General features: G+C 39.7%; 1 protein-coding gene across 1 annotated transcript in view; it reads left to right on the top strand.

Moving 5' to 3' along the window:
* Window positions 1-15,795, top strand: part of LOC124721781 — a 524,867-nt gene that overhangs the window by 420,455 nt on the left and 88,617 nt on the right. The window contains exon 32 of the mRNA XM_047246895.1: window positions 7,894-7,956. Coding sequence (XP_047102851.1) covers window positions 7,894-7,956 — 63 coding nt within the window. The remainder of the gene's footprint in view (window positions 1-7,893; window positions 7,957-15,795) is intronic.

Raw genomic sequence — 15,795 nt, 5'->3', positions numbered from 1 at the left:
TTCAGGAAACCGATGGATTCCAAAAAAACCTGGAAGTTGGGCATCCATCATTGTTTCCTGGAACTTTCGGTCTGTGCCTGACAAATTGTTTGAAGGGGCTCACCAAGTTAGCAACTACTACATCTGGGATGACACAATAAGTTGGGCAAATGTGTACTTTTACTTGAGTGAACAGCCGACCCGTGTTCTGAGAACAATGAAGAGAAGCTTGATAGCTGGGATAAATTCCATGCTGAACTGAAGAAAACATTTGGTGAAAATCACTAGCAGATTTGCCTAATGGAAGATTGACCATAATGCCAATTGTTAAATCAGAATACAAGAGAGCTTACCAAACACATACTTTATGAAATGTGTTCAGCTCTTGAGGTAAAGGATGTCACAACAGCAGAGTCAGAGGAATGAGAGATGATTTGACTCCCGAATGTGGTACCCGTTGTAGTTGTGGAAGACCACTACAATCTTGCCTGTCTTATATGACAGGTAGTGCAAAAAGAGATTAAACATATCATGATAGTCAGAATGTCAGACTAAGAACACAAGAGGTAATGGCCATGTACACTGACCACATGCCAGCAAGTGGTAGAAGATGTAAAATGTGACAGACCTGTCCTCAAATTTAGGTGATATTGAGTTGAATGAGGCATGTGTTTTACGATTTTGTGTTTTGTCTTCGCTCTACCTCAGCTCTTAGGTCACCGCTTTAAGTATGTTAGAGAATGTCTGGCTCCTCCCATTACTCGTTTTATAATCCACCGATCTTCTTTTCTGGACTTGCCTCTTAGTGGCTGCCCATATCAGATGTCATTGTTGGTAATGGTCTGCCTTGCCTCACTTGCTCCATTGCCCCATTCAGAGGAGTCCTGTGTGTTGATGTAAACAAGAGCACAAGGGAGAAGCTCCTTTGGTCTCACATAGTCAGCATATGGGTGCTGATGACTGCATCGTTGAACCGCTCCAAATCCACACACACACACACACACACACACACACACACACACACACACACACACACAGTGTGTTAAAGAAGTAGTATATCAGCCTTCAGCACCAGTCTCGGCCACCAGTGAAACTTGTCAGCATGATTTGATTTGGTCAACTTGAACCAATACTGTAGCCATCACATGACAACCCAGCACCTCACCAAAGCAGGTTCAACTGTTACTCCTGCCAAGGATAATGCACCGCTGAGAAACAGACATTTGGAGAGCAGGAGAAACAAGGCAGTTTGTATCCACTGTAGTCCACCTGGACACAGTGTATACTGTTGCAGGGGAAGAAGGCAAGTGTTTGGCAATTGTTACACCACCAGATGTCAACCATAACAACATTTCTCTTCATGCCAGCAAGCTGTAAATGATTACAGTCAACTATGGAATGAACGCCATTGTCATATCGTTGTGTAGTTGTTCTCCAAAATGGTGTTGCCATGTTCTGTCTTTGTCAGAGGTACCAGCCACTCTCCTAGCCACTGAATTTGAAAAACCAAGTGAATCGACCATCTATGGAGGTGAATCCACCACAGATAAAGATCCTCCATGGATGACAGTCAGTATGATATCACAAAATCTCATTGACATCTTCATCGACGACCAGCCTCTCTATGAGCTAGCCAATTCAGAGGTTTGTTTCTGTGTATTGTTGATTGCACTGTGGATCATCCTTCAATTAGCCAGGAATCATATAAATTGTTGCCAGATGAATGATGAATAACACAGGTGGAACGGAGAAAGTGGTGCAAAATGTCGTCATTAAACGCTCAGTGTGTCCTTGGTTCTCTGCTATGGTTGCTATGGTCATAGTGAGAAACACACATGACATATGACATTTGTGCATTGACTACTGAGACCTGAACTATATAAACAAGAAATACACACTATGTGATCAGAAGTATCTGAACACCTGGCTGAAAATGAGTCACAAATTTCTGGCACACTCCATCGATAATGCTGGAATTTAATATGGTGTTGGTCCACTCCTAGCCTTCATGACAGCTTTCACCCTAGGCATATGTTCAGTCATGTGCCGGAAGGTTTCGTGGGAAATGGCAACCAATTCTTCAAAGTGTGCTGCATTGAGGACAGGTATTAATGTTGCTCGGTGAGTCCTGGCACAAAGTCGGTGTCCCAAAACATCCCAAAGGTGTTTTATAGGATTCAGGTCAAGACTTTGTGCAGGCCAGTACATTACAGGTATGTTATTGTCTTGTAACCACTGTGCCACAGGTTGTGCATTATGAATAGGCGCTCAGTCGTGTTGAAAGATGCAATCTCCATCCCCGAATTGCTCTTCAACAGTGGGAATCCAGAAGGTGCTTTAAAACATCAATGTAGGCCTGTGCCGTGATAGTGCCATGAAAAACAACAAGGGATGCAAGTCCCCTCCACATTGTGTACCGTAATTTGTCACTCCACTCAATAATATTTCACTATTCAATCATCAAATGTTTACGCTCCTTACACCAAGCGAGGAGTTGTCTGTCATTTACAGACATTATGTCTGGCTTATGAGCAGGCGCTCAACCACAAAATCGAAGTTTTCTCACCTCCCGCCTAAGTGTCATAGTACTCGACTCTCTTCAACTGTCTGCAGTCCCTGTCAGTCAACAGATGAGTTCGACTTCTACATTTTTGTGCTGTACATGTTCCTACATGTTTCCACTTCACTATCACATCAGAAACAGTGGACCTAGGGATGTTTAGGAGTGTGGAAATCTCGAGTACAGACATATGACACAAGTGACACCCAATCACCCTACCACGTTTGAAGTCCGTGAGTTGCATGGAGTGCCCCATTCTGCTCCGTCGCAATGTCTAATTACTACTGAGGTTGCTGATATGGAATATCTGGTAGTAGGTGGCAGGACAATGCACTTAATATGAAACACGTATGATTTTGGTGGTGTCTAGATACTTCTGATCACATAGTGTATTTCTCCATTGCCAGTTGTTGATGACCATCCAGCTTGCTCAAAAGGAGCAAAATATTTCTGAGTTAACGACATATAGACAGGCTATTGGAAAACTGAGGTTGATCAGGCTGACATGAGAAAGATTTCCATCAAAACTCCTGACAGTTTTTATCAGTTCAAAATTATGCCTTGTGGACAATATAATGCACCAACCACATTTGAATATATAATGGACATCATTCTTCAACACCTTATATGGGCAAAATATTTGTGCTGTCTGGATGATACTGTCATTTTTGGAAGACATTTGAAGAACATCCGAGCCACCTGAGAACTGTGCTAAAGTGTATACACACTGAAAGCCTCCCCGAATCTAAAAGACTTCCTATCGTTCGCCTGAAAAAAAGGAAAAGAAAAAAAAATTTGTCCAGTTAGTTAATGGCAATGGAGTCATCCTGATCCAAAGAAAATAAAAACAGGCACAAGTTTTTCCACCTTCTTGGCACAACTGTGATGTGAGAAGTTCCTTCAGGATGTGCTTACCCTACCCACGCATGTCCATTGCAGGAACTGCTGCAGGGAGATGACAAATTTTTCTAGAGTGTAGTGCAAGAAAATATTGACTTGTCCTTAAGGAAGCATGAACTTCACCTACCATCATAGCTTTTATAGTACATGTTGTGGAAGGTGCCGAATAGGTGATAGCTTATGCTTCCAGAGAATTCTCCTCCAAGTCTGAGATGACTACTCTCAAACCAAAAGAGTGCCCAGGAATTGTGGGGGTCATGAACAAGAGTATCTTTATTTATTTGCAAATTACTCATGCCAGTAATGAACCAAGATTCTCTTTTCTAGATGATGAGCATAATGAATCAGTCAGATTGACTGGTTGTTTGTATGCTGAGGCTTCAGGAGTATGGTGTCACAGTGGTGTACAAAACCACATACAAACACAAGGATGCTGTGTGCCTTTCAAAGATTTGTTTAAAGTGGTGATCAGATGTCAGACTGGTTTAATGGAGCATGCTATAAATTCGTTTCCTGTGGCGATCTCTTCGTCTCAGAATAGCACTTGCACCTTAGAGCCTTAGTTATATTTTGAATGCTTCTCACTCTCTATCTTCCGCTGCTGCTTTTACCTTCTGCAGCTCCCTCTAGTACCATGAAAGTTATCGCTTAATCTCATAACTCATGTCCTATTGTCCTACATATTCTTCTTGTTAGTGTTCTCCATACATTACATTCTTCAACTGTTCTGTGGAGAACCTCCTGATTTTTTACCTTATTAGCCCACCAAATTTTTTACATTCTTTTGTAAAACCACATTTCAAACACTTCGATTATCTTCTGTTCAGGCTTTTACACAGTCCGTGAGTCACTATCGTACATAGCTGTGCTCCGAATGTGTTTAGTCTATTCAATAGATCCTGTAATTCATCAGCAAATGCCCGATCCTTCCCATCACTGTTTATTTGATGTATTTACTGATCAGTAGAGGTGAAAGATTATGTCTCAATCTTACACTCATTTTAATCTGAGCACTGCTTTCTTTGTTTCCAGTTGTATTGTTCCCTCTTGTTTCTTATACAAATTGTGTATTACCCATCTGTTCCTATAACTTACTCCTAGTTTAAATGAAAATGGTTAGTCGTGGTGGATGGATAAATTGATTTCACAATTGTCTATTTTCCTCAGAATTTCGAACATCTTACACCATTTTACAGTGTCTAACACTTTTTCTTTATTGGCAGATCCAATGAATGTGTTTCGATTTTTCTTTGATATTGCTTTGATTGTCAAGCATGTCAGGACTGCCCCCATTTTACCTTTCCCTTTCCTAATGCTGAACTGATTGTCATGTAATAGATCCTCAGTTATCGTTTCCATTCTTCTGTATATTATTCTTGACAGCAACTTGCATACATGAATTGTAACCCTGAATGTCCAATAGATCCCACACGAATCTGCCCTTGGTGTCTTGGGAAATGGAAATTTGTAGGTGAGAATTTTCCCAAAAGGCTAATGGTATGTCACTAGGATCATAGATTCTACACACCAGGATGATTAGCAATTTTGTTGCCACTTCACCCAATGATTTTAGAAATTCTGATGGAATGTTATCTTTCCCTTCTGATTTATTTGATCTCAAGTCTTCCTAAGGTCTTTTAAATTCTAACACTAATACTGGATCGCCTATCTCTTCCATATTGACTTCAATTTCTTGTTCTGTCATGTCATCACATAACTCCTCCCCCTCATAGAGCATTCTGTGTACTCTTTCCACGTATGTCCTCTCTCCTCTGTATTCAACAGTGGAATTCCCATTGCACTCTTAATGTTGCCACCCTGCCTTTTAATTTCAGTGGAGCTTGTTTTGACTTTTATATATGCTGAGACAGTCCTTATGATGATCATTTCTTTATGGATATCTCCACACTTTTTGTGCAGCCATTTTGCGTTTGCTTCCTGGCACTTTCTGTTTCTCTCATTCCTGAGTGATTCCAGAGCTCTGCAGCATACAACGTGGTGAAGCAGTTAACATCACTTGCTGGCATCTGGTGGATTGCGAGGCTGAACCTGACCACCAGCAATTACTTGAATTTACTATTCATTAATTCTAGTTCCCAAAATTTCTTATGTTTGCATATTCTGAAATATTAAACAGTTTTGTAAATAGCAGCATTTCTGATCAATGATTTTTATTTCTACCCTATGGGTGTCTGTAATAAACTTGCTTACAGTGCAAAGTGATGTTCTTCATTGACAAAGCTGCAATAATTGTGGTTACGAATTGACAATGTGCCACTGGTGAATTTATTAATATATGGCAATGAGGGGAATAAAGGAAAAGCCTAGAAGAACATGCCTCATTTAAAAGTCTGGAAGTCAGTAGAAAAAGTTCAAATGATATTGGTTTGTTGTGGTGGATGTTCTGGGTGGTTGTAATTAAGGACATACAAAAAACAAGTAATGAATAAACTGCGGAAAGAAACAAATTATAATTCCCACGTGAGAAAATAACATTCATTAATTGCGTACCATATTTACATTTCAGGTTAGAAACACTGCTCACTGTGGACAACCATCTGCATCCACAGACAGCCTGGAACTGTGCTAGAGATACTGTTCCACAGCTTATAGAAAAGCATATTGTTTGCCAATGAGGTGTATAAATTATATTTCCTCAGCCACTTTTGGTTGTTTCAACCATCATCAACTGGAGGAGAACATGATTATATGTATTGGTTTAGAAAAGCATATTTCTCATAGAAGACACTTTCATACACCAACTGTAGCATTGGCAAATTTAAAATGCATCATAATCAGATTTTGACACACTTGTAAAAAACTTATATAAATTAAACATGCACTCCTGACTATTAACTATCAGGATGACGTATGTACTTCGTATAAGTTTTTTTAAGAGTTTGTCAGACTTGTATTGTGCTGCATTTTCTGTTTTGCTAATGCTACATATGGTATGTGAAAGTGTCTTCTATGAGAAATCTGTGTTTCTAAACCAGCAGATGTTATAATTTTTTCATCCAGTTGATGATGGTTGAAAGAACTGAAATGGGGGGAGTAAATAAAATTATACAGCATATTTTCCAAACAAATATGCTTCTGTATAAATATCTTGCTGCTGTAGCCAGGTACCTACATAAATTGATTTCACAGTTGTCTGCAGCACTTTTCAAATCGTAGACCATGAAATGTTCAGCTGTCATGACACTGTTTGTGCACTGCTTGAAGACTGCACAATTCATCCAGCATTCTCAGTGATTCCAGCACTAACTTCTTCAACAATTTGTGGTGCAACTGTCCATTGACCTCTCCCAGGAGTAACTCCCAAATCAGCACTTAATTCGTGCTTTTGATTCATATTCTTAAACCCCAGTGTGGCAAGTGAACATCTCCGTATTCCTTCAATGGATCAATATTCATGAACAGCAGCAGCAGTATTGCCAGTGTTTTGGTAGAATGGCTTTTGAGAAAGACCTGCTGACATTGTGCAGACCCATATTGATCTTTGGCAACTGTAATGGACACTGATGCTGATGTTTCAACCCTATTGACATTCCAGTACCAGTGCCTAACAGCAAGTTATGACACCAACACTACTAACCACGCAAATCCTGCAGCACACAGTCTGCACATCGTTCTCATAAAGTTGGTCACCTATACGGTAAACAGTGTTATGCCTACATTGGCTTCAAATATAAAGTGTAATTATTAGCAGCCTTTGTTTGTGCAGCCAAGTGAATGCTTCAGGAAGGAAATCTTGAGAATTATTTAAAGAATTCAAATGATGTGTAACATAAAAATTTTTGTGAGAATTTTTTGTTACCATGTTTAGAGTTAAATAATAGAATATTAAGGCAGCATGGCAAATAAAAGAAAGAGTTCTTAAAAACGAAGTTTACATAATTTGGTAGAAAGTACTAAGAACAAATTTCAGAGATATCTTCATTATTTATGTCTTTGCCTTTGTGTAAGTGTGTTTGTGCTGTGTTTCTGATGAAGATGTTATTGATAGGATATTAAATACAGGACTTCGTTCCTTCAGTTGCCTGTAGCCAATGTTTATGTATACTAGGCAATGACATTGTGAAAGACCTTAGTGTACTTAGGTATCCTAGAGGCTTGAAGTTTGTCTCTGAAGTTATTTTGCCATTACAGTGATTTTATCTTTTATTTTTCTGTCATGAACATAAGCAATTTATGTGAAAGAGTGATGTGAACATCTCAACATCATATGTGGATTATGTTCAGTAGTTAGAGAGATTGTTAAGACTGTAGAGTACCTCCCTTCAGGGTACATAATTCTTGCTACCGATGGTTGAGAAAGTTGTTGCAGAAAATAACATTCGTAGGTTTTAAGTATTTGACCAGGCTATTTGTCATTGTATAATTTTAACATTTTTTGTTTTGTTTTAATTATGTATAACACTTACCTGAAAAGGTAATTGCTCTGATTACAGGAGTCAGTTCTTGAGACAAGAGTACCAGATAGCCCTCAAACTTCAAAGGAAGACAGTAGTTCTGTAAGTATTGCAATTGCCAAATCAGTATTTCAGAAACTGTTGACTGATAGTTATTTCTAGGTCTGCATTATGTGCTTGCATACATATACGTATGTACGTACTCCACATATCACTGATGTGCCACTTGCCGACACAAAGTGGCAAATGGGTATCTTGAAACTCCATCCACTGTACCGTCCCTTCTTATGAGGCTTTTGACAGAATGATGGTGACCCTTACACTGGAGCTCTTCAGGTACCATTGCTGTAGATTTTAATTCATAATTTAAGCAGTGACTTGAATCAAACGTAAGACCCAGGACATTTTCAGCAGTAGTCATGGGTGCCACCCCTAGTCGATGGTGATCATTTATTTGAATATCAAGAATAGAAGTTAATTCAGTATTTGTCACTGTGACACATGGTTCTAACTTTTAAAATATTAACTCATTATTTTGCTTCAAGCTATACAGCATGGAATGTTGTGCGGAGGTTAGTGGCACTGCCTTACATACTCTGGGTTTTGTGTTCAGACTGACCACCAATAGATAATGCTTATTTATTATATATCATTTCTGGAAGGTACTTGACATTTATTAAGTTTGTAGTGTTTGCGTATTGTGGAATATTTGATGTTTCTATCGAAGAGTTCAGTTCTATTCTCTGTGTACATTGGTGTCTACAATAAAAATTAATTTAGTGTTAGGTGTAGTATTTCACTGACAATGAAACTTTTTGATTTGGACTTGATTGGGGTTATGATATGGCATTGTTTGGTGGAGATGTTGAGTACTTCAAAACATGTACATTACTGGAATATAAGCAGTACATAATTCCCATGGTCTGTATATTCAGGAAACCAATGGATTCCAAAAGAGCTGGAAGTCGGGTATCCATCAATGTTTCCTGGAACTTCTGGTCAGTGCCTGTCAAATTGTTTGAAGGGGTTAACCAAGTTAGCAAATACAACATGTGGGATGACATGATAAGCTTTTCAAATGTGTACTTTTACTTGAGTTCTCAGACCACCAGTGTCATGAGAAAAAACGAAGAGAAGCTTGATAGCTGGGATAAATTTCATGCTGAACTGAAGAAAACGTGGTGAAAATCACTAGCAGATTTGCCTAGTGGAAGATTGACCCTAATGCCACTTCTTAAAGTGGAATACAAGAGAGCTTATAAAACACATACTTTATGAAATATGTTTAGCTCTTGTGGTAAAGGATGTCACAACAGCAGAAAAATTCATGAAGTGGCGCCAGAGAATTGAGGGAAGAGAAGAGAAAAGAGTCAGCGGAATGAGATCTGATTTGACTCCCAAATGTCGTACCCGTTGTAGTTGTGGAAGACCACTATGATCTTGCCTGTATTATATGACAGGTAGTGCAATATGAGATTAAACATATCATGATAGCCAGAATGTCAGACTAAGAACACAAGAGGTAATGGCCATGTACACTGACCACATGCCAGCAAGTGGTAGATTATGTAAAATGTGACAGACCTGTCCTCAAATTTAGGTGATAAGGAGTTGAATGTGTCACGTGTTTTACGATTTAGTGTTTTGCTTTCACATCTACATCAGCTCTTAGGTCATCGCTTTCAGTATGTTAGACAGGGTGTATACGACCTGGGACAACCGGGAGATCCGGGAAAAACCCGGGAATTTTGTCATCCGGGAGAAAACCGGAAAAAATCCCGGGATATTTTCAGAATTCAGGGAATTTTTCATTGTTTTAGTTTTCAGTTAATTTTGTGTAATTTTGACTGGTAAGAACCGATACTCTAACAATGGATATTACTGTAGCCCATTACTGCAGAATAATACTTCAACAACAAAACGTAAACGAGAGAAAAAAACGAAAATAACTTAAGTTCCAAAGGAAATGTGCCATATACATCGACGACGCACAGTGTTTATGTAAGCGTCTGCCAATTGAAAATGTGTCAAAGGCTTCAGGAAGATATGCAGTGCTTCGTAACAACAAGTTGCTTAAAATGAGCAACTGTTTACCTTAGATTTGTTTTAGCAGTTATGCGCGGGCTCATGCGCATGCACAGTTGAGTCACGTTTGAGTAGTAGATTCTCCACCTGCTGGCTACAGGGATGTGGCTGTGCAAGCAGTCGCAGCAGGCAGCTAGATGCTACCGGGAAAAGCGATTGCCAAATTCATATTCTTGAGGAAAAAACTTTGTTTTACAAAGCACCTAGCATCCAGCGCACGTTTGTCTATCGATTATTCATATGATTTTGAAACGCCTCCGTCTTGGTTTTTGAACATTTTTGAACACATTTTGATTTCTGAATGAATCATAAGTTGACTTTTGAATCCATGCATAGTGTACGTGATGTCTCTTTCAGGAGAATCCTTGTCACATAAGAAATAAACTTTCCGCAGAGAAAAGGGGACGGGGCTATACGAGCTGAGGGAGGAAAGCCGAATGGATGAATGCCAATAACTGTCTGATTATGTGGTTGATTGGGCTTGCGAATGATCAGCATTGTTTATAATTACTAGCGAAATCCATAGATTCAGACTACCAGAATGGAAAGAAACGACTGACAGGAATAACAGGTGAGAAAGATTACATATTATCTTCTCGGTGTATCCAAGAAAATGAAATTTTGACAGTTTTGGCCAGATCGCTACACTAGTAAGGACCAGTTGTACAGTCCCTGGCTAGCACCCGCTTAAGTTCTGTTCTGGAAGTAACGCAGAAAACTTGTTGTTCGAACACGTAATAATGCCTAACTGGAAAATAATCGTGGGATAACTAAACCTGTGATTCTGGCAGGGTTAGTTAAGTTAATTGGAGAACAAATTTTGACAATGGCCGGAATAGCTACAGAATTGGTGATGACAGATTGTTTGTTAGAATGAGGATGGAGAAGAAAAGGGGACATCACACAAATTATGGAAGAATAAGACGATTCCAAATTTATATAAAAATTTTGTAACACTACTTTTCGATCTCATGCTTGAGAAGCTGGTGCGTATGAATGAAATGTGAAACTATTTCGTAACATAAAGCTTTTTGCTTGTAGGAGGCCTAATAGGCATTTGATATTGATACTTCGTGAATGGCCATTTGTGCCAAAACAGTCTCATTTATTTGGTGTGTTACAAAAGGCCTATTTTGTTTTATCTACAGACAGTGACAAAATAGAAGTAATGAGATCGAGAAACCACACCAGTCTTGGGTATTATTTGTATTAAGGCTTTTTCAGTATTAGATAACGACATTTCGATTTTTCATGTAGCAAAACGTTTGACGAACTTTTATGACATAATAAAAAAATGGTTCAAATGGCTCTGAACACTATGGGACTTAACATCTGAGGTCATCAGTCCCCTCGAACTTAGAGCTACTTAAACCTAACTAACCTAAGGACATCACACACATTTATGCCCGAGGCAGGATTCGAACCTGCGACCATAGCGGTCGCGCAGTTCAAGACTGAAGTGCGTAGAACCGCTCGGCCACATTAGCCGGCGATGACGTAATAGATACTTTCGCAGAAAGGAAAGCATGCCATGAAAAGTTGCAGCAAGATTAGAGAGGAAAAAAAGGTTTGAAGAAATGTGTAATTTCTTGCTTATCTCTTGTCAGTATTGGTTTTATATATCCTATATTTAATTTTATGTCACACAGAACAGCAAGTTATTAACTAATAGGCAATAAAGAGTTCAGGTTTTCTGAAGAGTTCTTGTTCTCTTGATTACAAATAATCCCATCCGTTATTAATTTCGAGATTTTTCTTAAGAGGGGCTGGCTGTCAAACCGGCCGACTGGGAGCAGGAGAGGCACCACAGGACATTTCAATTTCCACTCTCCTAAATATAGTTTGGATGTGCGGTAGAAAAATGCTTTATGTAGAGACGTGGCACTGCACTTTGGCATACTTAAGACCAAATAATATGTCTTACATTTCCTCGAATACATATGTTTTATGTTTCAGACTTTTCCGAAAGATGTACGCTACAAAATGAACATATTTTGAAAATTCGATTTTTTTTTTTTTTTTTTTTTTTTTTAGTGTTAACCCGGTTCGCAAATATCGTAGATCCGGGGCTGATGCGCAGAGCAGTCTGAGTTATAATGGATAGACTCCACGTGACCCGTGTTTACATTTAATGATTATGCTGTTTCCCCTTCGTTTACTCTCATGTCAAATGAAATCAAAACAGATATATGTGGTCAGGAGCTATCAAGTGAATTAAAACACATTCACATAATTACGGAAGGCTAAAATATGTCATTAGTTGCTGGCCGGTGTGGCCGTGCGGTTATAGGCGCGTTAGTCTGGAACCGCGTGACCGCTACAGTCGCAGGTTCGAATCCTGCCTCGGGCATGGATGTGTGTGATGTCCTTAGGTTAGTTAGGTTTAAATAGTTCTAAGTTCTAGGGGACTGATGACCACAGATGTTAAGTCCCGTAGTGCTCAGAGCCATTTGAACCATATTATGTCGTTAGTTTTAGATTTGATTTCATTTCCACCTTTCTGACAGTCTAATCGCCTTGCGGAACAATGAAGGTATTTTTGTCTGTTTGCTAAAAAAAACTCGACTTTTGTTAACCTTTTCTGCAGAGGCAGTCAATGTATTTGAAATGAAATGTTTAATGTCACAGTACTGGCTAATTTCAATTGTTCGCTGCATTTCAAGTGCACGTTTTCATTTTCTAGCACATATGGCATTATGCCATAAAGAAGAACCAAACATGATATAACACAGTACTTGTGCTCCAAGAAAATTTACATCCCGAAAACCACACTGAAAAGCTTAATATCAGGTTGAGGTCTACTTCATTGGAAATCTGGACATATGAATGTGCACTTTAAGTATGCACTTTAAATGTGCACAAAATTCGGATCCTCTTGCAGTATTATCTGATATCTTGTTTCTTTTATGACATAATTTATGATCTTTCAATGTTTTACACATAAGTACATACGTGCTTCCTACGTCGTGATAGCAGCCCAAGCGCGGTGTCGCCTGTTATCTGCGCTCCCTGGCAACTGCTGAAACAAACCTATTTCTAACAGGTCGTGGGAAAATATTGTGAATAGTGGTTTGAAAAGCATTACTTTCAAAGTAAATATCCTTTTACGTAAGTTGAACTATGTGCAAGGATGTGCCATGAATTTATTAAATCACAGAGCATTTGACTCTCATTTAAAAATCAACTCTTTGATGATGAGCCATTTAGAAGAATTTCGAACCCTGAAGTTTAGACATTTATGTCATTATTAAAAATTTTACTGGCACATTTGTGCGATGTATCTTAAAGTGTAACACGTGCAAAAAAGATCAACAGTATATGTGAAAGCTTAGCTTCTCTTGCAGCTTATTGACCTTACAGACCAATATTATTATATGTTAAAGCATTGCTTTTCTTGTAGCAACACTATGTAGATTAATTCAAACTATTAACTTTCCCTGTTTGTGTGTTTGTGCTACTTAATAGTGATGTTGCTGTTGGCTGACTATATCACGTGTCCTATGCTCTGAATATCTGCTGTCATCGGCTGACGAGATCACGTGACAGAAGCTACGAACGGCTTACAAAAGCGCATCGAAATCTTGATCTCAATGATTCGGAAAGTAACAGGCGGAGTCTGATGGAATTCCAATGTATACTTTCGTAATACGAAAATACGCAGCGTACATGTTGCTGCACATCAAAAATATTTCTAAAACGTGTCTTTTTCCCTGAGTTTCGTCTTCTAAAGTGCTGGGAAATTGTACGCCCGTGTATAAAACCATAACCATTCAAAGGATTGATAAGGGAAAATATACTGTCACCTGGGAGAAAGTGTATTTTTAACCAGGAATTCCGGGAAAAATCTGGGAATTTTTTTTCCTTGTCCATGTATACACCCTGTTAGAGAATGTCTGGCTCCTCCCGTTACTGCTTTTATAATCCACCGATCTTCTTTTCTGGACTTGCCTCTTAGTGGCTGTCCATATCAGATGTCATTGTTAGTAATGGTCTGCCTTGCCTCTCTTGCTCCATTGCCCCATACAGAGGAGTCGTGTGTGTTGATGTAAACAAGAGCACAAGGGAGAAGCCCCATTGGTCTCTCATAGTCAGAGTATGGGTGCTGATGACTACATCGTTGAACCACTTCAAATGCGCGAGTACACACACACACACACACACACACACACACACACACACACACACACACACACACACACACACAGTGTGTTAAAGAAGTAGTATATCAGTCTTCAGCACCAGTCTCGGCCACCAGTGAAACTTGTCAGCATGAATTGATTTGGTCAACTTGAACTAATACTGTAGCCATCACATGACAACCCAGCACCTCAGCAAAGCAGGTTCAACCATTCCTCCTGCCAAGGATAATGCACCGCTGAGCAACATACGTTTGGAGAGCAGGGGAAAGTAGGCATTTTGTATCCACTGTAGTCCACCTGGACACAGTGTATACTGTTGCAGGGGAAGAAGGCAAGTGTTTGGCAATTGTTACTCCACCAGATGTCAACCATCACAACAGTTCTTTTCATGCCAGCAGGTTGTAGATGGTTATAGTCCACTATGGGATGAGGGCCATTGTCATACCCTGTGTGAAGTTGTTCTCCAAAATGGTGTTGCCATGTCCTGTCTTTGTCAGAGGTACCAGCCACTCTCCTAGCCACTGAATTTGAAAAAAACTATGTGAATCGACTATCTATGGAGGTGAATCCGCCACAGATAAAGATCCTCCATGGTTGACAGTCACTAATATATCACAAAATCTCATTGAAATCTTCATCGACGGCCAGCCTGTCTAGGAGCTAGCCAATTCAGAGGTTTGTTTCTGTGTAATGTTGAATGCACTGGAGATCATCCTTCAATTAGCCAGCACTCATATAGATGGTTAACAGATGAATGACTCAGTGGTTAGACACTGGACTCGCATTCGGGAGGACGACGGTTCAATCCCGCGTCCGGCAATCCTGATTTAGGTTTTCCATGATTTCCCTAAATCGCTCCAGGCAAAAGCCGGTATGGTTCCTTTGAAAGGGCACGGCCAACTTCCTTCCCCATCCTTCCCTAATCTGATGAGACCGATGACCTCGCTGTCTGGTCTCCTTCCGCAAAACAACAGATGAATGATGAATAACCCAGGTGGAGTGGAGAAAGTGGTGCAAGATGTCATCATTAAACGCTCAGTGTGTCCTTGGTTCTCTGCTATGGTTGCTATGGTCCTAGTGAGAAACACACATGGCATATGATATTTGTGCATTGACTGTTGAGAACTGAACTATATAAACAAGAAATACACACTATGTGATCAGAAGTAACTGAACACCTGGCTGAAAATGAGTTAAAAGTTTCTGGCACACTCCATCGATAATGCTGGAATTCAATATGGTGTTAGCCCACCCCTAGCCTTGATGACAGCTTCCACCATAGGCATATGTTCAGACATGTGCTGGAAGGTTTCGTGGGAAATGGCAACCCATTCTTCAAAGTGTGCTGCACTGAGAAGTGGAATTAATGTTGCTCGGTGAGTCCTGGCACAAAGTCGGTGTTCCAAAACATCCCAAAGGTGTTCTATAGGATTCAGGTTAGGACTCTGTGCAGGCCAATACATTACAGGTATGTTATTGTCTTGTAACCACTGTGCCACAGGTTGTGCATTATGAGTAGGCGCTTAGTCGTGTTGAAAGATGCAATCTCCATCCCCGAATTGCTCTTCAACAGAGGGAATGCAGAAGGTGCTTTAAAACATCAATGTAGGCCTGTGCTGTGATAGTGCCATGAAAAACAACAAGGGATGCAAGTCCCCTCCACATTGTGTACCGTAATTTGTCACTCCACTCAATAATATTTCACTATTCAATCATC

The sequence above is a fragment of the Schistocerca piceifrons genome, chromosome X, assembly GCF_021461385.2.
Source record: "Schistocerca piceifrons isolate TAMUIC-IGC-003096 chromosome X, iqSchPice1.1, whole genome shotgun sequence".
Taxonomy (NCBI): domain Eukaryota; kingdom Metazoa; phylum Arthropoda; class Insecta; order Orthoptera; family Acrididae; genus Schistocerca; species Schistocerca piceifrons.
This window is presented reverse-complemented; position numbering and strand designations above follow the sequence as displayed.